General features: G+C 46.1%; 1 protein-coding gene across 1 annotated transcript in view; it reads right to left on the bottom strand.

The window, feature by feature from the left end:
* Window positions 1-5,382: 5,382 nt before the first annotated feature.
* LOC140208224 (NACHT, LRR and PYD domains-containing protein 3-like) overlaps window positions 5,383-23,909 on the bottom strand; it is a 41,774-nt gene continuing 23,247 nt past the window's right edge. The window contains exons 2-11 of the mRNA XM_072276742.1: window positions 22,963-23,054; window positions 21,072-21,238; window positions 14,659-14,830; window positions 14,496-14,561; window positions 8,586-10,341; window positions 7,303-7,389; window positions 6,980-7,150; window positions 6,654-6,824; window positions 6,331-6,498; window positions 5,383-6,166 (exon numbers count right to left, since the gene is read on the bottom strand). Of these exons, the coding sequence (XP_072132843.1) occupies window positions 6,079-6,166; window positions 6,331-6,498; window positions 6,654-6,824; window positions 6,980-7,150; window positions 7,303-7,389; window positions 8,586-10,341; window positions 14,496-14,561; window positions 14,659-14,830; window positions 21,072-21,238; window positions 22,963-22,972 (2,856 nt within the window). The 5' untranslated portion in view covers window positions 22,973-23,054 and the 3' untranslated portion in view covers window positions 5,383-6,078. The remainder of the gene's footprint in view (window positions 6,167-6,330; window positions 6,499-6,653; window positions 6,825-6,979; window positions 7,151-7,302; window positions 7,390-8,585; window positions 10,342-14,495; window positions 14,562-14,658; window positions 14,831-21,071; window positions 21,239-22,962; window positions 23,055-23,909) is intronic.

The following is a 23,909-nucleotide window of genomic DNA, read 5'->3' as shown; positions in this document are numbered from 1 at the left end:
CATGTCAAGAAGTCAAGGATCCAGTGGCTCAGAGATGTGTCGAGCCACAACATTGACAGATTACCCACGAGCATCCGAGGGAAGATCGTATTGAAGTCCGAGCTGAAGGCGATAAACAGCATCCTGGACGGAATGGAGTGCGGAGACTACGGGAATATCAGTGGACTGTGTTCAGCGACAGGAAAAGTGGGAAGGACCCATTGTAGTAGGAATTTCTCAGCTGTGCCCGACTTCTGCTGTCAGCCATGGCTTCCGTTTCGCCCTCAAATATTTGTGCTTAATAACCGTGATGTCCTCAATGCACGGCCCTGCGTATACAGTCACAGATCTAACACATCGATTGATGTTAGTGTGATGCTCATAGATAGTTGCTTCCCAGAACACGTCGCAGCCCTTGTATTCAAGACTACAACAATGCCGAGGTTGCTCCTTCGCGTAGGGTCTCGATTTCCCTTTGAACTGGTTTAACTCGTTTAATCCGCAGTCGGTAGGCAGGAATTAGTATGACAGACACGTAGTCAGAAAATCCGAGGTAAAGCCGGATGGCAGATTTTTCTGGCACCAGGGTTGTTGGTGTAAGTCAGTGCTGATGTGTTCTCACCTCTCGTGGCAATTTCAACAAGCTGACAGAATTTAAGCAGGAAAGCCCTTAACTTGGTAAGCACAAAATAATCTGCAGATGCTGGGGTCAAAGCAGCACTCAGAACACGCTGGAGGAACTCAGCAGGTCGGGCACCTGGTTAAAGTCGCTAGCAACATCGGACTGTGTGGTTTACAAATGACTGATGGCGCCTGCGGTCACACACAGGACATCCCCAGCATTAGCATAGGGAGGATGCATATCGCCAGAATCCCAATACCAATGGCATCTGAGGATAATTGGGAGGGAATTAGAGACCTGGGTTGAATTGAAGTGTTCAGGAAATTTACTTGCGGAATAACAGGTATCCGGGAGTTGATTTCCAGGGTGCAATGTACACACGAATGATTTGCGAATCAGTTGTCATCGGATGAGGTTATAAAAAATGTACCTTGTGCATTACAGCAAATTCTAGACGGGCATTCATTGGGTTTTGACTGACTTTTTTATTCGGCGCAGGTTACACTACTCTTCAGAAATAGTGTGCTTCTCAGTACACTGTCGTATACCACAGTAAACACCCTGGAGTTAGTTCTGCCATTCCGTATGTCTTAATGCCGTGGCCTAGGGCGATTTGTGAGATATTTTAATTGTTCGAGCTCTCCCGTGAACAGCGCCCAGCCCAGCGGAAGTGCTCCACCGGGTAACAGCCGGAACCGGAAGTCGGAGCATGATGGAGACGGAAGGAGATAGAAGGAAAACTGAGGGACGAAAGACGGGAGGAGACACCGGATATAAAGTTGAAGAGGTGGACGTAGGATAGAGGATGGAGTCCCAAAAGAGGCATGGAAAGAGCGGTGGAGTTGGTATTTGGAATACCCGGTCCATGAGGACACAAGGTAAGAAGCTGCTAAAACAGATTCCATTTCACTTCCACTCCCCTCTGACCAGCTTTATGCCGTTCTTCGTTCGATCCCTCTCTTTCTATTCTATGGTCTTTCTTACTTTCTCACCTTCTCCTCTGTGTCACGCTGAATCTTCGGACTCAATTGCAGGATCACACGGAGACACGGAAGGGTTAAACAAAACTAAGCATTTTGATAACAAGAGAGACGAAACCAAACAGTAGAACATACAAGGTCCGGGATAACTGGGAATAACTCGGCTTTAACTTCACTGGACAAAGATGAGGATTCCCGAGCCCGGGCAGGTTAGCACGGCTCCCTTAAATACGCTCCAGGTCACCAAGGAATCCGGCCCAGCTAATTAAAATCCCCGACTTCTGAAAAGCTTACAAGTTATCATTCTGATAAGAAACACTCGTCCAAGGATACTAAATTGGATACCTGCAAGGTCTCGAGGAGGATTAATGGGAAGTACCCGATGACAATTCAACTTTAATATAAACTAGAGAAGAGCCAACTCTAACACATAAAACTCCGAAGTGTTACAATGCATTTTAGTGATAGTTAATAAAACGAAGGGAATACAAAAAGCAGCAAAAAAGCAGAGCCGGCTGAATACTCCATAGAAGTGCACATCGTCTGACAAAATTCCTTCCCTCCAGGACTAGCTGGTTGAACACGATGGTATTCCGAAATAACGCCACGATCCACAATATCCCTGGAATGAACACAACACTGTTCCTCCTGGCCGTAACCCTTCCAGTCTCAACTATGTTAGATATCCCCTTAATGTCCGTGAAGCAAGCAGTCTATGGAATCTCCGTCTACGATCCTTGGTCGGGCGTGGGAATTGGGCCAAGGGGATAAATGAAAGGTGGGATGAAGTCGCATAGAACGAGGAATTTGTAACCTGCATGTTACCAGGTTAATTTTCCGAAGACTTTGATGGGACCCATAAAGAGAGTAGCTATTTTGCACCATGCTAGTTGGAGTAGAGGATGTTTAGTTTGAAGGCCAGACCCGCTGACTCATATAGAAAGAGGGACCCAGACGTCTCTTCCGGTTGCCGCTGGCTTGTTTCCGGGCGGAACAGAAAACTCTGGAGCGTTTTAGGTCTTATTTGCACTTCTGAACAAATTGTTCTGCTGCCGGAACATTAACCACGACCTCCTGATCAGCGTGGGGTGAAACTCAAATTTGACATTTGAACGGAGTCATACCCAATGACGGAAGGTGAAGGAAATTATGGGAGAACGCGGCTCAGATTAAATGGTCACTACAAGAGGCAGCCAATGGTTCGCTCTGAATGGTTCATTCTCATAGTCTGTCCATTAGTCGGAGTATGGGACCCCGATGAAAGGTCGCACCAATCAACTTGGAAACAGCTTGGGAGAACGTGGAGGTGAATGGGCGACCTCTGTTCGAAACAATATCAGTGGAAAACCACATATACGGATTTTGTGCACCCTCTCGTGCTGATGGTAGCTTGTTTAGAGGAATGAATCGGTCTGCCATGGAAAACCTATCGAACACAGCTAAAATATTGGCCAAGGAATGTGATGGGGCGGACCACTAACAAAATCTAGAGAAAGATTCAAGATACAAGATTCAAGTACATTTATTGTGATTGCACATTGCACATTTAGATGGAGATGTAACGTAAAGATTTTTATTCCTTATGTATGTGAAGGATCTAAGACATAAAGTTAATTCAATTGAATTCATTTCAATGAATGTATACATTGTACAGCCTTGAGATTTGCTTGCTCACAGGTCGTCACAAAGTAAGAAACTCGAAAGAACCCAATTAAAGACAAATAAAGATCAAAGATAACAATCAAAGGAAAACGCTCAATGTGCAAGAGGAAAACATAAAAATCATACAAACAATTGAAACGAGCAACAGGGTTTCGAACCATTAAGAGCAAGAGGAACGCATGGCCAGTGTAAGACCCCGTTCCAGCTTATTCCTCTTTAAAGGAAGAGGATGGCAACAGTGATAGGAGACTCTACAGTTAGGGGGTCAGACCGGCAATTATGTGGACGCAGGAAAGAAACTCGGATCGTGGTTTGCCTCCCAGAGGCCAGGGTCCGGGATGTTTCTGATTGTGTCCACAATACTCTGAAGTGGGGAGGTGAACAGCCGGAGGCCGTGGTACATATTGGTACCAATGACATAGGTAGGAAAAAGGAGGAGGTCCTGAGCACTGATTACAGGGAGTTAGGAAGGAAGTTGAGAAGTAGGACCTCAAAGGTAGAATTCTCGGGATTACCGTCCGTGCCACACGACAGTGAGTATTAGAATAGAATGAGGTGGAGGATAAATGCGTGGCTGAGGGATTGGGGCAGGGGGCAGGGATTCAGATTTCTGGATCATTGGGACCTCTTCTGGGGCAGGAGTGACCTGTACAAAGGGACGGGTTGCACTTGAATCCCAGAGGGGACCAATATCCTAGCGGCGAGGTTTGCTAAGGGTATTCCGGAGAGCTTAAACTAGAATTTCTGGGGGTGGGAACCGAAATGAAGAGACAGAGGGAGTAGCGGTTGGCTTACAAGTAGAGTAAGATTGTATACAGTGCGAGAAGGAGCGTAGGCAGGTGATAGAGAAGGGACGCGCTCAGACCGATGGTTTTAAATGTGTCTATTTTAATGCAAGGACTATTATGAACAAAGTCATAACGACATCCTCATCTTTGGATCCTGTGCGCTATTACTCCAAGTGTCGTGGAGAGAAGAGGATACAGACACCAGGAAACTTGTGTGGTAATATTCCCGGTGTCGGTACAGAGACCCGACACCGTGCGCGGTAAAACTCTCAGTGTGGAGACAGAGATCGGGAACCGTATCTGGCAAAATTCCCAGTTTGGGATATGGAGACCGGGAACCGTGTCCTGTATAACTTCCTGTGTGCTATGTGGACACCGGGAACCGGGAGCAATGAATCACCCGGCGTGGGGACAAGAAAACTATAAACCTCTCTCACAGCCCCCCCCCCGACCATGCCATGTTCAGGAAGGAGTGTCGAAGGTCCTTCAGTCTGATCGTATCCACTGTCTCCGACTAGAGATAAATCATCGTCAGTGTTACAAAGCCGCCAACATTCACACGACCCTGGACTTTCCGTGTAACAAATAAACCCATCGGCGTTCTCGTCAAATTTCGTAAACCCCGTGACGAGTTCAGTCAAATACAGAATTCCGGCGTTCCCGAGGATTTTCAAGACCCCATTCCGGCTGGAAATGAACTGGAAGGGTCCCATTGGGAGGCAGATGGTGGGAGTGAATGGGAAGGGCTGGGTCCCATTGGGAGTGAATGGGAAGGGGTGGCGTCTATTGCGAGTGCGAATGGTGGGAATGAATAGGAAAAGGTGGCGTTTGGTTGACAGCGAGGTCTGTGTGAGTGAACGGTAAGAGATGGGTCCCGTTAGGAGTGGCGACAGCGAGAGAGGACGGTAAGGGGTGTGGTCTCGTTTTTGCAAAATTATCCTCATCTTCAATTTCATCCTGGGCTACTGCTCCACCGCAGAGAGTGAGATTGGACAGTTCGGAGAGAGCTTCACTCCGTGCCTGACCCCGGGAGTGTGGGATGGACAGTGTGGAGGGATCTTCACTCCGTGTTTAACGTTGGTATCCATCCCTTATCCCTCTCGTACTCGCGACCTCTGTAGATTAACGTTGATATTATCGTCAATTTTAACTGTCTGCGGGGTGGCAAGAGGGGATCAGTTAGCCAGGATGGAGATTAGGTGGAGATGCGATCCTTGCCACCCAGACTCTGGCAGTCCGACCTCCCTCTGCCTGGAGCTGAGATGCTACTGTGTTAGTGTGAGGAGCTCCGACACACTGTTGCAGTGCACAGGGCAGAAACCTCAAATAAAACTCAAGTCCGACACCAAGACAGGAAGTGACAGCGGTTTATTGATTTCATCATGACAAATGTAAATTAAACAATGTGTGAGCTGCTGATGTGCGGGGATAAATAAACTGCTCCCGACTCACTCACAGTCACACACAATTAACTGACCGGCGACAACGAGTGACCGGTTGAATAACCAGTCCCGTTTCTCACTGTCACTCTGCATTGGGGAACCGATGATTATAAAATCACACTTCAGGGCTGTGTCCGGGATCGCTGCAGATCCAGGGTCACTGCCGAGGTATTTGTCAATTTAACATCATTACATCGGCCAGACTGCCGAATGCACCGTCCTCAGCAAAGGGAGCAAAAGGATTCTCTCCCGGGATAATTCCACCTCGGGACACTGGTGTCCCAGACTGCGCCCCGTCCCCCGGGCTGTTCCTATTTGTGCAATTCTCCGGCGTCTCACGTGGCTGGGGGGGGGGGGGGAGGTGGGCTTGAACCAGCACATCCGGCGGAAGCTGTGCCGCTGTACAACAGGCAGAAATACATCACTGCGGGAGTGCTTCTGATGTCACAGAGCGTGAGACTGGAGCCAGTTCTGTTAGAACTGTTGGGAATTAAACCTGGCAGTGGACATTAAAGGTAAGGGGAGGGCGGGAGTTAAAGGGGAGGGCGGACAATCGGCCAAAATGATCCCATTCCGCGGGCGGGGATGTTCACACATTCAGATGTTCACACGGTCACTGTCAGTCCGGGTCTGGTTTCCTGCAGAGATCTCAGTTCCTTCCTCCCGGTCTCACTGAACAGATTGTTAACCAGCCTGAAATAGATGGAAGAATAAAATTGAAATAAACAGATTACACAACAGTGTCAGTCGCAGGGGACTGGGGTTAATGTTTCAACAACATTCACAGACAAATACCACCAGAAAACCCGCAGATCCGCTGATATTTTATCACATTGAACATTGACACAAACACTCACTCGATTTGCTCCAGATTCGGGACGGTCAGTATGAGGTGGCGGAGAGCGGGGACAGATCGATCTGTGAGTGAGTTTGGTCCCAGGTCCAGTACTGTCAGTGATGGGTTTGTACTGAGAGCGCAGACGAGATCCTCGACACCAGAATCTGTCAGACCGACGTTGAACAGCCTGGAGATGAGAGAGAGTGAGGGTGAAGGACACAGAGAGACTGGAGACGGTACAAATCCCCAGTGTTTATCAGTAACACAATTACTGATCACATTAATGTTCAGTGTCAGACACCCAGTGACTGTAAACACAATCTCCCACAGTCCGGTACTTACACCAGTTTCTGTATTTTACACTCCGGGTTCCTTAAAGCCGCAGACACCAATTTCACTCCTGAATCTCCCAGTTTATTACCACTCATGTTCAGCTCCGTCAGTGATGGGTTTGTACTGAGAGCGGAGACGAGATCCTCGGCACCAGAATCTGTGAGACCGACATCCCTCAGCCTGGAGATGAGAGAGAGTGAGGGTGAAGGACACAGAGAGACAGGAGACGGTACAAATCCCCAGTGTTTATCAGTAACACAATTACTGATCACATTAATATTCAGTGTCAGACACCCAGTGACTGTAAACACAATCTCCCACAGTCTGGTACTTACACCAGTTTCTGTATTTTACACTCCGGGTTCCTCAGAGCCGCAGACACCAGTTTCACTCCTGAATCTCCCAGTTTATTACCACTCAGGTCCAGCTCCGTCAGTGATGGGGTTGTATTGAGAGCGGAGGCGAGATCCTCGGCACCAGAATCTGTGAGACCGACCTTGAACAGCCTGGAGATGAGAGAGAGTGAGGGTGAAGGACACAGAGACAGGAGACGGTACAAATCCCCAGTGTTCATCATAACACAATTGCTGATCACATTAATGTTCAGTGTCAGACACCCGGTGACTGTAAACACAATCTCCCACAGTCTGGTACTTACCCGAGTTTCTGTATTTTACACTCCGGGTTCCTCAGAGCCGCAGACACCAGTTTCACTCCTGAATTTCCCAGTTTATTCCTCCCAAGTCTAAACACAAACAGACAAATTGATGAACAAAGTGATTCAAACCGCGGGTCTGAGGGAATTTCTCTCTCTCGGATATTTCAGGAAAGACTAAACCCTTCAGTAAATCTCTGATCGGAGTTCCCATCACTGTCAATGTCCCTCATTGCCCAGCTCCAGTGTATTGACCGAACGTCAGTAATTTAGTCTGTCGGTGTGACCCTGTAAACTCCACATATTCTGTCTCATTCCCCGATGGTTAGAAAAGTGTTACTGATGTGAGAGGGTCGGGAGGGGCAGGGATGAAGGATGGGAGAAAGTCCCACAGTGAGGAAGATTTGTAAATGGAAGTCCCACCTGAGGGAAAGGGATAGGAAAACCGAACCTGCAGGAAGAAGTGGGATGAGAGAGGGAGATCCCACATGAGGAAGGGGGAAGGGGAAGAGAGATCGGACAGGAGAAAAGGGGATGGGGAACAGGGATCCACAAGGCGGAAGGGTGATGAAGAGAGAAACCGAAGAAAGGAAGGGTTATAGGGATGAGAGAGCCCGCAGGAGGAATGGGTATGGGGAAGAGATCCCCAAGAAAGGAAGGGGAATGTGGATGAGAGGTCCCACAGGAGGGCCCGAGGGGGAAACGATGATCCTACAAGAGGAGAGGATGCAGCAATAGATTGTACAGGAGGGATGGGTCTGAACCTAGGATCATAATTAGGAGAGGAGATGTGCCCATGCAGTCTGGGTATCTGGGAGTAAACAAAGTCATTCAGGTGGGCTGATGGTGATAGTCACACACGGGGAAGGGCAGGGTAGGACAATCTCACAATGGTATTTCTTTCATTCTCACTGGACAGTCTGCTGACGGTCTCTTATTCCTCACTGGGAAGGGGGTGTGAATCTCTGACCCACCTTTTGCTGTCAATGTTGGTCTGGGTGTCAGTAACAGTGATCAGGAACATTGTCAATGGATGTGTCAGAGGCAGGGAGAAACACAGCCATTCCTGTGATTTACTACCATTAAACCAATGGCCGTTGTTCACTGATCTGATGAAGTTTCCAACATCCCTTCACAAGGAACCGCAGAACCCTCCTGTCCTTGGGGAATTACTGACGATTCCCTGGCATTTATCACAATTCTTCACAGTCTAATTTATCGCAGTTTAACCCAAAACACTTTGCATTGAAACAACACAATGGAACAATTTCACAGTTCAGAGTTACCTCAAATCCTGGCACTTGTGCAGCCCGGGTCCCAGCCGCTGGATTCCTTCACACTGAATGTGGCAGTTCCCCAGGTTGAGGTGTTTTATTGTATCACAGGGTACGATGACATGAGACAGGACCGTGCAGTCAATCGGAGTCAGTGTCATTCCACTGAATGAAAGTGTTTCCACTGATCCCAGTGCGGCCTGAGCCAGTCCACGATTCTGAGACTCAAACAGGTAGTGCAATGTGTTCAGGAGGCTCCTTCTACCAACTCCACTCCATGTGTTTCCACTCTGGCGTGTAACCTCCTCCTTCACCCAGTCAATCACCTGGCAGGTTGTTTGATGAGGAAATGGGCCCAGAAACTCCTCCAGGCCCCTAGCTGTCATTGGGGAGGAGAGACCAGCAATAAAACGGAGAAATATATCAAATCGACCGTCTGTCGTATTGTGGGCTTCAGTGAGGAATTTCAGGATATTCCCGGGATGTAGAGTCAGGAATTGTGCGACTGCAGCTACAAACTCTTGGATGGTGAGGTGTGGGAATGTGTACACCACGCTCCGGGCAGAATCCTCTCTCTCCAAAAGCTCCATCAGGAACCCGGACAGGAACTGGGAAGGCTGCAGATTGTTCTTGATCAAATCTCCATCTGTAAACACAATCTTCCTCTGGGACACTCCTCTGAAGGCCATCTGACCAACCCTGAGTAACACATCACGGGGGTTCTCAATCTCACGGCCGTGGTTTTTCAGGATGTTGTAAATATAGTAGCAATATAGTTGGGTGATGGTCTTGGGAACTCGCTGCGGGTCCCTGACTCTTTGTGTGAAGAAGGGGCCGAGCGCCAGAGCAAGGATCCAGCAGTAGGAGGGGTTGTAGCTCATGGTGTACAGGATCTCGTTCTCCTCCACGTGTTTGAAAACAGCTGCTGCCACTGTCTGATCTTCAAAATGTCTGATGAAATATTCCTTCCGTTCCTCACCAACAAATCCCAGGATTTCAGCCCGGACATTGATATCCGCCTTTTCCAATAAATGTAACGCTGTGGGACGTGTGGTCACCAGCACTGAACACCCTGGGAGCAGCTTGCCCTGGATTAAACTGCACACAATGTCAGACACTTCACACCACCACTCAGGATCTGGGCAGTGGTGTTTGGGTTCTGTATCTCTGCGACTGTCAGCAAAATCGATTCTGTGTTTGAATTCATCCAAACCATCGAATATAAACAGCAATCCCTCTGGGTTCTTCCAGACCTCTCTCAGTAAATTCCCAAAGTATGGATACTGATCCAGAATCAGTTCTCTCAGGTTTATCTTACAGTTAATGGAGTTTAAATCCCGGAATTTGAAACTGAAGACAAACTGGAATTGTTGGTAGATTTTCCCTGTGGCCCAGTCATAAACAATCTTTTGTACCATTGTTGTTTTCCCGATTCCCGGGACTCCGGCCACTGCTGCGAACATACCTGTTTTGTTTCCAAAGACAGATTTTTTAAAGTTTTGAACAAAACTCCTCTGGAACAACTGGTCAGTCCGGATTTTTTCCAGCTCTCTGCGGAAATGTTTTTCTCTCCACTCCTCGTGGTCTCTGCCTCTTGCCAGCAGCTCATGTTCCACAAGTCTCCGATCTCGAACAGTAGAAATGACCGTGAGCTCAGCGTATCGATCAACCAGCTGGAAAACCTTCACCTTCTCCCTCATCAGGATTGTGTTCACTCTCAGTGTTTCAGTTTGTGCCCGCAGAGTCTCCTTGTGTTTCTGTCGAACATCTTAGGAGAGATAGAAATAGGTTATCAATGCCTGGTCTGATGAACATGGAGAGTACTACATATATTCTTTAATAAAAAAAAACTTGTTAAAGACATTGTTTGGGTGAAATCCGGAGATCAGAGACAGAGTGTCTGAAAATGAACGATGGCCCAGAAACATTTCTGATCTGATTCGCTGTTAAGGCTCCACTCTGCACTGCAGAGGGTAACACTGGCGGGGGGGGGGGTGCAATTTACTTGCTCTACTGACATTTACTTTTCTCACAATGGACCCCATGTTCTTGACACTCCTTTAGGATTAAACTGTCAGCACTAAGCCACAGAAAAGTAACATAATTTCTGTTTCCCTTTCCAGGCTGAGCCAGTAATGATGTAACACGCCCCACACTAGTCTACAGTCTCTTCATCTCTGAGGAGCTGGTACATGAACTCAGGCAATTCCTCAGTGATGCGCGGAACAGCCGGAAGCTGAAGAGAATGGCAGCGGTAATAAGGGAGTCTATAGGTAGGCGATTCTGTGGACACAAAAAAAGGAAACACCGATGGTCTTCGCCTCTCAGGTGCCTTTGTCCGAAATGTTTCTGGACACATCCACAATATCCCGAGAAAGGATGTTGAGCAGCCAGAGGTCGGGGCAAACGTTCGTACCGACGACATAGGAAGAGAAAAGGGAGGAGGTCTGGAAAACAGAACATATGGAGCTAGAAAAAAAAAGCTGAGAAGCAGGACCTCAAAAGTAGTCATCTCAGGACAGCTGCCTGTGCCACCCGACAGTGGCAATAGCAATAGAATGAGGTGGCAGAGAAATTGTGGTTGAGGTTTTGGAGCAGGGGGCAGTGATTCAGATTTCTGGATAATTGGGACCACTTCTGGGGCAGGTAAGACCTGTACAAAAGGGACGTGTTGCACGTGAATCCGATAGGGACCAATATTCTTACGGGCAGATTTACTGGAGCTGTTGGGAGTGTTTTAAGCTAAAATGTCAGGGGGATTGGAACTCGGACAATAGAGCTGTGTGGATGAACCAGCAGGTTTACAAGTAGACGATGGGTGTAACATGAATGTAAGGAAGAACAAGCCAATGACTGGGTTCAGATACAGACAGAGCAAAGTGTTAAATTGTACCACATAGACAAAATTCAAAAGGGCGCAGATGCAGGACTGAACGCATTGTATTTAAATGCGCGCAGCGTTCGGAGTAAGGTGGACGAACGCTTGGCACAATTAGAGATTGGTTAGCGTGATGCTCTGGGCATCACTGAGTCGTGGCTGAAAGGAGACCACAGTTGGGAGCTTAACGGTACAGGATGTACGTCTTGTCGAAAGGACAGGCAGGAAGGCATAGGCGGTGGTATTGTAGCTGTGTTGGTTCGAGATAGAATCACATCTTTAGAAAAGTGATGGCATAGGGTCAGAGAATGTTGAATCTTTGTGGGTGGACATAAGAATCCGCAACGGTTAAAAAAAAAAGATTTATGGGAATCCTTTATTGCCCTGCAAATAGTAGCGAAGGTGTGGGGTTGAGATTGCAAAGGGAGCTGGAAAAGGCATGTAATAAATGTGATGACGCAATTGTAATGGGGGACTTCAATATGCACGCGGAATAAGAAAATCAAACAAACTTCAGGAGTTGGATCGCAAGAGAGGGATTTTACTGAATACCGATGAGTTAGCGTTTTAGAGCAGTTTGTGCTTAGGAATACTCAGGGAAGGGCTATCTTTGATTGGGTGTTGTGCAATAACCCTGATCCTATGAGGGAGCTTAATGTAAAAGAACCCTTAAGAGGTAGTGATCATCATTTGAATGAATTGATTCTGCAGTTTGAGAGGGAGAAGCATAACTTACAGTATCAGTATCGCAATGGAATAAAGGGAATTACAGAGGCACGAGAGAGAAGCTTACCCAGGTAGATTGGAGAAGGATACCAGTGGAGATGACGGCAGAGCTGAGCTGGCTGATGCTTCCGGGAACAGGTCACAAGTTGCAGGATAGATATGGGCTACAGAGGCAGAGGTTCTCAAGTGGCACGTATAGGCCACCATAGTTGACAAAGGAATTTAAAGACTACATTAAAGCCAAGGAAAGGGCATACAAAACAACAAACGTGAGGGAAAGTTGGATGAATAGAAAACTTTTAAAATCCAACAAAAGGCAACTAAAAAAGCTATAAGAAGGGGAAAGATGAAATATGAGGGCAGAAAAGCCAATAATATAAAGCAGGATAATAAACACTAAACACTTTTTTCAGTTATATAAACAGTAAGAAGGAAGTGAGAGTTGATACTGGAACACTGGAAAATGATGTTGGTGACATAGTAATGGTGGACAAACAAATGGCAGAATAACTTAATGTGTACTTTACATATATCTTCACTGTGCAAGACGCTAGCAGCGTGAAGTGGTCTGCGAGTGACAGGCAGTAGGAGTGAGTGCCATTCTATTACAAATTAAAAAGTTCTCGCATACTGAAAGCTTTTAAGGTGCAAAGTCACCTGTGCCAGATGGACTACATCCCACAGTCATGAGAGAGGATGCTGAAGAGTTGACGGATGCATTGGTCATGAACTTTGAAGAATCACTTGATTCGGGCATGGTCCTGGAGGACTGGAAGATTGCAATTGTACCTCTACTCTTTAAGAAGGGAAGAGGGCAAAAGAAAGAAAATTATAGGCCAGTTAGCCAAACCTCGGTGATTGGGAAAGAGTTGGAGTCTCCTATTAAGGTTGAGATTTCAAGGTACTTGGAGACTAATGACAAAGTAAGTTAGCGTGGGTTTTGTTAGAATTCATTATGGAAGTAACAAGCAGGGTGGACAAAGGAGTCAGTGGATGGCATTTACTTGGATTTTCAGAAGGCATTTGATAGGGTGCCGCACATGAGTCTGCTTAACCAGATAAAAATCTATGGTGTCACAGGAAAGATACTGGCATGTGTCGCGGAATTACTGACAGGCAGCGAGTGGGAATAAAAGGGGCCTTTTCTGGTCGGCTGCCAGTGACTGGTGCTGTTCCGCAGGGATCAGTATTGGGACCACTGGCTTTCAGATTGTTTGTCAATGATGTAGACGATGGAATGAAAGTTTGAGGATGATACAGAGATAGGTGCAGGGGTAGGTAGTGCGATTGCAACAGGACTTAGACAAATTGGAAGAATGGGCAAAAAGTGGCAGATGGAATAGAGTGTTGTAAATGTTCGATGATGCATCTAATATAAATGCTGAGCCTTTACAAGACGGTATTCAGGCCGCAGTTGGAGTATTGTCAACAGTTTTGTGCCTCATACCTCTGAAAAGATGTGTTGTCATTAGAGAGGGTCCAGAGGAGATTCAAGAGGATGATTCTGGGAATGAAGGGGTTAACATATGAGGTGTGTTTTGGCAACTTTGGGCCTATACTCACTGGAATTTTGAGGAATACGAGGGAATGTGTTTGAAACCTACCAAATGTTGAAAGGACCAGACAGGGTGGATATCCAGAACCAGAGGGCACAGCCTCAAAATTGAGGGGCGATGCTTTAAAACAGGTAAGGAGGATTTCGTTTTAGCTAGAGAGTACTGAATCTGTGGAATGCTCTGTCACAGACTGCAGTGGAGGCCGAGTCCATGGGTATATTTAAGGCAGAAGTTCCTGATCGGTCAGGGCATCAAAGGATATGGCGAGAGGGCAGGTGTATGGGGCTGACTGGGATCTGGGATTAGCCATGATGGAATGGCGGAGCAGACTGATGGGCTGAATGGCCTAATTCTGCTGCTACGTCTTGTGGGCTTTGGAGGAATAACAACAACTCTCGGCTCCGCTTTGGATCGGAGGTATGAGATTTCCCTTGCTGAAGTTGGATGTTCCAATGGGAATGGTTTGCCTTCAGTTTTGTCAGATCCCAGGATATTCGGCCCTACAGAAAGGGGAACGCCGTGGTTTCATCTCTGACTGACTGGAATGTCTGTTTATCAAACTCGTAGAGGCCTCTGGGTGCACAGCCTGAGACCCGGAAGGTGTCGGGTGTTGTGACAAATGAAAATCGCTTTCTGTCCTTCAGCCACAGCAACAAAAACCTGTCTTCCCGACTCTGGCAGTCTCTAAACCGGCCTCTAAATACAGGTATTCAGACTGTCAGAGTGAAATAAAGACTTTGAGATTTCCGTTCCATCTCTTACCCTTCAGATGCACCGGCACTTCAGATAAACCCCGCTCAGTGTCCATGTAGGCGAACTGGCTGTCACCTGTTCAACAGATTAACCTGCATGAAGTCTGTTCTGTGTAATACTGTAAATTCATCAGCATTTACATCTGTGACACACAGTGTATTGTTCACCGTACCACGTTCCCGTATTTCATTCAATATTCTGCTCAGCTTCGGTAAATGGTGGTGTAGTTTCACAAAGGATTCCCACATCACCCTCCGGGCCCCGGAGCCCTTCTCCATCACCAGGTCCAGAAGGAGTTTGGAAGCGCCCGCTCGGTTTCCCTTCTCCGCCAACTCAGTCACGCTCTGTAATGAACAATGGGGAATATATTGAGGAGCGGAGGGATGGGTACAAATCTACCCTGAACATGGACTGACCCAGCACATTCTGCTCGCCACAGATCAGTAACAGCCACTGAAGTGTTCATAGTGGGGGAAAGAATTTAAAAGAAGTGAGCGGGGTCAGTCATGTCCTTCTCAACGCCACAGATTGTCGGGAAACATCCGCTTGGCAAGTTTTAAGTGGAGTAGACACAGTGTGAGTGAGCCAGGGATAGAGTGGGGAGTTGAGGCTTTGTGTCAGAGAAGGTTCAGTGAGGCGAGGTGGAGGCTTTAGGTAGATTTTGGATAGTATTTTCCCTTCCTTTTCATGGTTAGAACAGTGAGAATACCAGGCAGGATAGTGGAATGCTCTTCATACTGCATGTAGCAAGGCAGGGAGACCGCCAGTGTCCCAGATAACTACACCTTCAGGAATTGCATCCAGCTGCAGCTTCTTACAGACTGTGATCAGGAATTGGAACTGGAGCTGGTTGAACCCAGGATCATTCAAGAGGATGAGAGGTTGACTGACAGGCTATACAGGGATGGAGCTATACCTAAGGCGCAGGACACAGGTAACTGAGAGGCAGCCACTGCAGGAAACTCCTCTGTAACAGGTATACAGATTTCTGTTTCGGGGTATGACCTAGCAGAGGAAAGCCACGGTCATTAAGCCTCTGATACCGAGTTTGGTTTTGTGACTCAGAACGAGTGAGAAGCGTGAGCAGAACTAACAGGGGGAATTCCGCGGTTAGGAAAACAGACTGGAGATTCTGTTGACGAGAACAATATTTCTGGATGGTGTGTCAGGGATATCTCGGTTCGAGTCTGAAACTTTCTTAAGGGCAGTGTGAGCAGCCAGAGGTCATGGTCCACGTTGGTACCAATGACAAGAGTAGTAAGTGTGATGAGGTCCTGCAAAGTGAGTTCATGGAGTTAGATGCTAAACTGAAGTGCAGGAACTCCAGGGTTGTGTTCTTAAGATTGCTACCCGTGCCCCATGCTGGGGAGGACTGAAATAGGACGATAATACAGTTTAACGTCTGGCTGATGAGATGGTGCATGACCGAGGGCTTCAGATGTTTGGATGTTTGGGCTCTCTTCCAAGGAAGTTGTGGCCTGGACACCCGTGATCGTTTTACACCCGAACTGGAGGCAGACTGATACCCCTGTGGGAAGGGTTGTTAGTGCTGCATGGAGAGAGGGGAGGTGTCAAACTTGAGTTGCAGGGGGTGAGGAACTAGCATGGATGGTGGAGTGGTTGTGTGGGAAAGATGTTGTTAAGCCAACATACAAAGTCAGGAAACTAAAGGATGAGAATCGTTTTTCCCAAAATACGTATTATTTCAATGCAAGGAGTACTGTATGAAAGACAGATCGGCCTAGCATGTGGATCAGCACATTGAATTACAGCATTGTAACCATTGTTGTGATTTGGTTGGAGGAGGTGCAGGATTAACAGCTCAGCATTCCAGTGTTCCGTTGCATTAGACACGATTCGATAGAGTGGGAGGGATTACAGAGGGACGGGTGGCATAACTAGTCAGAGAAAATGTCACTGCATTGCTCAGACAGGACAAACTGGATAGCTGGTCCAATGAGACTACATAGGTGAAACTACGGATTAAGAAAGGGATGACCATGTTAGTTGGATTATATTATAGAGCACCCAATAATCAATGGGGTTTAGAAGAACAAACGTGCAGGGAGATCACAGAAACAAGAAACATAAGATTCTGATGGTAGACAATTGACTTTCCATTTATTGACTGACTCACTGGGTTAAAGGGCTGGATGGGATAGTGCAGGTCAAACGTGTCCAGGGAAGTTTCTGTAATCAATATACTCAGGTCACAACTGGAGAGAGCGCATTCTGGAATTACTATTAGGGAACAAGACAGGGCAAGCGGCAGAGGTGTGTGCAGGAGAACACTTTGGATCTGGTGATCATAATGCCATTAGTTTAAATATCATTATGGAAAAGGATAGGTCTGGTCCTCGGGTTAAGATTCTAATTTGGAGAAAGGCCAATTTTAATGGTACCAGAAAGGATCTGATGAAAGTGGATTGGGACTGGTTGTCTTCTGGTACAGATGTGCTTGGTAAGTGTGAACCCTCCAAAACTGATATTTTGAGAGTACAGAGTTCAAATGCATAAATGACCACAAGTACAGAGTTTGAAAGTTCCTGACAGAATAAAAGGCAGGGGTACCTTCGTTTAGAGAACATTGTTTTTTTTAGAGCTATCAAGGCCCTGAGCACATCACAAGTATAGGCTCGAAGGATCAAATGAGGTACTTGATGAGTACAAGAAATGCAAGAGTTACTAAAGTAGGAAATCAAGAGGGTGAAAGTACGGCATGAGTTTGCTCTAGCAGACAAGGGAAAACAGATCCCCAAATCCTTCATGAAATATATTTGGAACAAAAATATACCAACGGACTAAATTGGTCCTCTTGAAGTTCAGAGTGGGCATTTGTGCATGAAGCCGAAGTAGGTGGGGGAGATTTAAAATTGATTTTTTGCAATTATATTTACTCAGGAGACATACCAGCGTCTTTAGAGTGAGGCAAAACAGCAGTGAGATCATGGACTCTATACAGATTACAGAGGAGGAGGTGGTTTCTGTCTTGAGTCAGATTAGGGGGGGTAAATCCCCAAGGTTTTCCTTCGTAATTGTCTGAGGTGAGTGCAGAGATTGCAGGTGCTCCAGTAAAGATATTTAGAACGTCAGATGTGGAAGTATTGGAGGGTAGATAATGTTGTTCTGGTGTTTGAAAAGGCTGTAAGAAAAAGCCAGGGAATTACAAGTTGATGAGCCTAACACTAGTGATGGTAAAGTTATTGGCAGGTATTCTGAAGGACTGGATATGAGTATTTGGATGGACAAGGATTCATTAGGGATAGTCAACACTGATTTGTACCTGGTATATCCTGTCTAACCAGTCTTATGGTTTCTCGATGACGTTACCAAACGAGTAATGAAGGCAAGTGAGTGTATGTTGTATACATGGACTTCAGCGAGGCCTTTGACAAGGTCCTTCATGGCAGCCTGGTCAATAAGATTAAATTGCTTGGCATTCATGACATGGTAGTAAGTTAGTTTAGATATTGGATTCGTGTAGAAATTTGCTTGACTTACTGGCGGTCTTAGACCAGTGGTGTGCTTCAGGGATCTGTACTGGACCTGGTGTTGTATGTCATATACTGTATATAAATGCTCTGGATGACAATGTGGTACACAGAGTCAGCAAATCTGTGGATGACATCAACGTATTAAGGGCGAGGAAGTTTATCAGAGCTTGCAGCGGGACCTGGAACAGCTGGAAAGAAGTGGAATGGAGTTCGGCAGATAGAATTTAATGAAGACAAGTGTGAAGTGTGCACTATTTGAGGCCAAGCCACGATAACATTAAGACATTGACTGGTTGGGCATTGAGCGGTGCGGTAAAAACAAGGTATCAGGGAATACCGATCCAAAATTTCTTTAAAGTTTTGTCAAAGGTAGATGTCCTGCTAAAAACTTTAGAATATGGGATTTCATAAATCAAAGTATTGAAGACAGAAGTTGGAATACTATGTCAAATTTGATCTTGCAGGGACTAATTGGGAGCAATGGGAGCACCTACCTCTCGGAACGATATCAATGTGATTGAACGAGTGCAGAAAAACAATACAAGGTTTTGTCAGGACTTGAGGGCCTGAGATATAGGGAAAGTTTGAATAGGTTAGGACTGTCATAGAGTGTAGGAGGACCAGAAGAGATGTGATAGAGGGAAAAAAGTTTATAAATTGTACAGATAAAGTAGATGCAAACAGGCATCTGTTACTGAGGTTGGGTGAGACCGGAATTAGAGGTCATGGATCAAGGAGGAAAGATGAAAGAAAATTTGAGGGAGAACTTCTTCCTCTGAAGCTGGTGAGAGTCCGGAACGAGCTGCCGTCGGAAGTGGTATATTTGCATTCGATTTGAACATTTAAAAACAAGTTGGATAAGTACATGAATGAGAGGGGTATGGATGCATCTAATCGGTGTGCAGATCAATGCGACTTGACATATAATAGGTCAGTGTGGACTTGATGGGCCGAAGAGCCTGTTGTTGTACTGTAGAGTTCGATGACTATGGCTAAGTCAAACTATGACAAGCTGTCTCATGTGGAATGTTAGGGATAGGAATAACGTGTGGCTCTTCACTAAAATTCAGTCTGGTAAGCATATAACTATATAACAATTACAGCAAGGAAACAGGTCATCTCGTACCTTCTAGTCCGTGCCGAACTCTTACTCTCACCTAGTCCCACCGACCTGCACTCAGTCCATTATCCTCCATTCTTTTCCTCTCCGAATAGCTATCCAATTTAACTTTAAATGACAACCACTTCTGCTGGAAGCTCGTTCCACACAGCTACCACTCTCTGAGTAAAGAAGTTCCCCCTCCTGTTACTCCTAAACTTTTGCCCTTTAACTCTCAACTCATGTCCTCTTGTTTGACTCTCCTCCACTCTCAATGGAAAAAAAGCCTATCCACGTCAACTCTATCTATCGCCCTCATAATTTTAAATACCTCTATCACGTCCCCCCTCAACCTTCTACGCTCCAAAGAATAAAGACCCAACTTGTTCAACCTTTCTCTGTAACCTAGGAGATGAAACCCAGGCAACATTCTAGTACTCTTTCAATTTTGTTGAGATAATTCGGTGACCAGAACTGTACACAATACTCCAAATTTGGCCTTACCAATGCCTTGTACAATTTCAACATTACATCCCGACTCCTATACTCAATGCTCTGATTTACAAAGGCCAGCATACCAAAAGTTTTCTTCACCACCCTATCAACATGAGATTCCAACTTCAGGAAACTATGCACCATTATTCATAGATCCCTCTGTTCTACTGCATTCTTCAATGCCCTATCATTTACCATGTATGTCCTATTTTGATTAGTCCTACCAAAATGTAGCATCTCACATTTATCAGCATTAAACTCCATCTGCCAGCTTTCAGCCCACTCTTCTAACTGGCCCAAATCTCTCTGCAAGCTTTGAAAACCTACTTCATTATCTACTGCTCCACCAATCTTAGTATCATCTGCATACTTACTGATCCAATTTACCACCCCATCATCCAGATCATTAATATATATGACAAACAACATTGGGCCCAGTACAGATCCCTGAGGCACACCGCTAGTCACCGGCCTCCAATCTGACAAATAGCTATCCACCACTGCTCTCTGGCATCTCCCATCTAGCCACTGCTGAATCTATTTTACTACTTAGATATTAATACCTGCCGATTGAACCTTCCTAACTAACCTTCCGTGTGGAACTTTGTCAAAGGCCTAACTGAAGTCCATATAGACAATATCCACCGCTTTACCCCATCAACTTTCCTAGCACCTCTTCAAAAAATTCAGTAAGATTTGTCAAACATGACCTTCCACGCACAAATCCATGTTGACTGTCCCTAATCATACCCTGTCTATCCAGATAATTATATATACGAAGCTATAGGTGAATGCGCCCCAGTAACATGAGGACCATTAGAAAGGAGTTTCTTGGTAATTCCGTGTTAGCTGCAGTTCTTGGACTATTTTCAATCGTATTATTTTGCAGTTCCCAGTGTTAACAGTATATGCTGTAGCAATTAGAGACTCCAAATGGAACAGTGACAAGAAACAGAAGGTAACTGAACCATAAGGCATGTTGGGATATTGATCGAAAGCAAGAGCGTCAGTTGTTGAAAAGAGAGACGATATTCAGCACTGCCTGTTCAATTGACGATGGGGTTGAAGGTTGACTCGAGAATGATCTGAGAAATAAATCAGTATATATTAGATTTGTGGGAAGCCCGCGGGTAATGAAAAGATTCTGGTGAATGGCCATTAAGGTCGAGCATTGGGAACATGATGTGATGTCAGACTGAATGGTGTAAAGTGGTTCTCTGTCTACTTGCAATGTCCGTCAAGTATCACAGCACTAAAATCAGCTCTCAATCATTGTCTGTATCCTAACCTGTCTAAAAGTGAATGTGTTCAGAAAATTGGACAGAGGCTTATATTGGTAAATGAAGGTTCAGTGTTTCTGAAAACCAAAATTCTTTTCCTGATGCTCACCACAAGCATTGCAGGATTTTAATATCCCAGAGGTGCCGTTGCGCCCGTTCTGTCGGTCCGTGATTGATTCAGTAGAATCTACAGTTAGTCTATATCCCTCCCACTTACGTGATAGTCTCGCCCGGTGAAGTGATCCTCGGCCATTAACATGAAGCCGACTCCCTCCACACCCTCCTCAATCGCCTGCTCCAGTCGCTCCATGTAGAATCTCGTCAACAGGAACAGTTGGTGATCCTCACAATTTGACAGGAAGGTGGAGATTGCGGAGTTCAGATCTGTAGTCAGTCACAGAGCATAAAATAGTAGAGTGTACCATGTGTATGCGGACACGATGCCAATTTAAACCAATCCCATCTTCAGGAACATGGTCAATATCCCTCCGTTCCCGGCCTACTCATGAGTTCAAACGCCTCTCAGATGCTGCTGAGTATCTGTTTCCAGTCCCTCCCTCGGCAGCTCATTCCAGACACCGATCACTCTCTGTGGAAAACATGCGTCCTAAATCTCCTTTAAACTTTACCCCCTCACCTTAAACCTATTCACTCCAGTGCTTGATATTTGCACTGAGTCACAGACTATCGAAGTGTGCTGTGCCTCTCGTAAATTTATGAAATTCTCTGAGATAAGGCCTCAGACTCCGACACTCCAAAAAAGCAATCCAGGTTTGTTCGACCTCTCCTGGCAGCCAATATCCTGTAATCTGGGTAACTGATTATATTCTGTAATCGTGATGAAACTCGTCTGCACCCTCGCCAGACCCTCCACATTATTCTCATGATATGGCTACCATATTTGTGCACATTACCGAGACTGTCTCTTAACCAAAGTTTATCCAGTTACAGAACAACTTTAAAAAATACATACTCACACCTCAACCCGTCCTTAGCACGCTGCCAGTTATGTTGTCACTTTCAGGAAGCTATGCACATCCATCACAAGACCGGTCCATACATCAGCCTTCCTAATCGCCCCAGCATTCACTGCACACTTCGTTCGGGAACTTGACCTCCCAAGGTTCAAATCCTCGCATTTGCCCGAACTATCTGTACTTGGTGTCTCTCCGTTCATATTTCTAATTGGATGCTGAACATTTTGACAACAGTCCCAATTTACACAACTCCGCCGAGTCTGTAAATCAACGAATCAGTCCGCCTATGTGTTTCTATATATAGAATTATTTTGAGTAATAAGTTACTTACATCACATATGACGCATAGCGAGCCAGTGATCCTTGCGGAGACTACTGGTCACAGACCTTCGCCCAGAAGAATGCTCCTCCAGTCCTTCTCTATTTTATGTGTCCAAGACAACACTGAACTCAATGTACAAAGTCTCCGCTGAAGATTCCTCAACCCAGAACGTCTATTGTTCATTTCCCTCTATAGGTGCTGCCTGACCTGTGAGCTCCTCCATCATTGCGTGCGTTGCCCTCTCTACTTACCCTCTTGATTTACTTTAACCTTATTCACCAAGGACATTCATTGCCTCGGTAGCCTCTCCCAGATTCCCTGTTTAAAATTTCTCCTGTTCATTGCCCCCCGCACCCAGCCTGTTCTCCCACAATATAACATTCTTTAACTCGACAACAGAAAACAGACACCGGGAAACTTCCCTCATCTCCTTTGAGCAACAACCTGAAAATCCGGGAAGAATTCAGCATTGCCCTTCCTAAAGAAACATCTGTTTCTCTCACCGGCTGTCTGCTGCCTGGACTGTTACATTGCCCGCTGTTGTATTCCTCTCTGAGTTTCACCCACACCGACTGTATTTTCAGGAGCTCCTTCCCCTTCACTCAGGTGAAGATTTACACAGAGTGATTCCCCACGCTGGGCCTGGTGAATTGTTCCAGTGCTCAAGGTCGCTTTACCAGTAGGATCAATGATGACAGTTTTTCTGCGCCCATTTAGCGCCTACGTTTATTCCTCTGAACTATTGATCATTTGACTACGCGTGTACCATGATGACAGAGTTTTAATGAGAAAGAGTCCAGTGAACATACCTGTGTCCATTCTGACTCTGACTGACGTTGGTTGATTGTCGGCTGCTTGTCTGCCGTCCGGGTGGAAGAAAGCACCACCTGCTGGCGATGATCTGAATTACACAAATAAAACAGAGTGAGTCAGTTACTCTGCCCTTCAAATTTAAAACACTTTGTGAGGTCGCTGCTCAGTCTCCTACATTCCAGGGAGTAAAGTCATAGAGTGGCCATCCTCCCTCCAGCACTGAGGACTGGGACAGCACACTCGCAAGTCTTCTCTGTACTCTTTCCACTTTAACCAAGTCTTTTCAAACATATAGCGGCTAGAACTATACTTCATACTGCAAACACAGTCTCACCAATGAATTATACAACGGCCCCATAGTGGTAACACAAGTCGTTACAGTTCGAACGACCCAGTTGCAATTCCCGCCGCTGCCAATCAGAGTTTGCAGGTTCTCGCCGTGATCGCATGGGTTTCCTCCAGGTGATCCGGCTACCCCAACCCCCAACCGTCTTAATGGTTAGTTGGTCATTGTAAATTGCCCTGTAACAAGACTAGGATCAAATTGGGGGACTAAATGAGCAGCGTGTCTCACTGTATCTCAATAAACAAAATAAATTAAATAATGTCCTAACTCCTGCACTCAGCACCCTAACTGTTGAAGGACGGCGTGGTAAACATCTCTTCACCACCCCGTGTCACCGCCTTGAGCGAACTGTGCACTTAGACTCCTCGGTCCCTCTGTCCTACGACAATCTCAGACCATTAGCTGCAATATTGCAATATTCAGAATGAAACTGAAGAGTGCCAGGAAAACCAACGTACCAGCAAAGTTTGATGGTGATAGCATCCCTCAAAAATAAGCAGTGGAGGTGAAGAACAGATTCATGGATTAAAGCCGGTAGAGGGAAAACCAGAAGAGCTATGGAGAGAAGCAAGGAGCATTTCACAAGAGGTGCCAACA

The sequence above is a fragment of the Mobula birostris genome, chromosome 13 (assembly GCF_030028105.1).
Source record: "Mobula birostris isolate sMobBir1 chromosome 13, sMobBir1.hap1, whole genome shotgun sequence".
NCBI classification, from domain to species: Eukaryota; Metazoa; Chordata; class Chondrichthyes; order Myliobatiformes; family Myliobatidae; genus Mobula; species Mobula birostris.
Note: the sequence above shows the minus strand (reverse complement) of the source record. Positions and strands in the feature narration are given on the sequence as shown.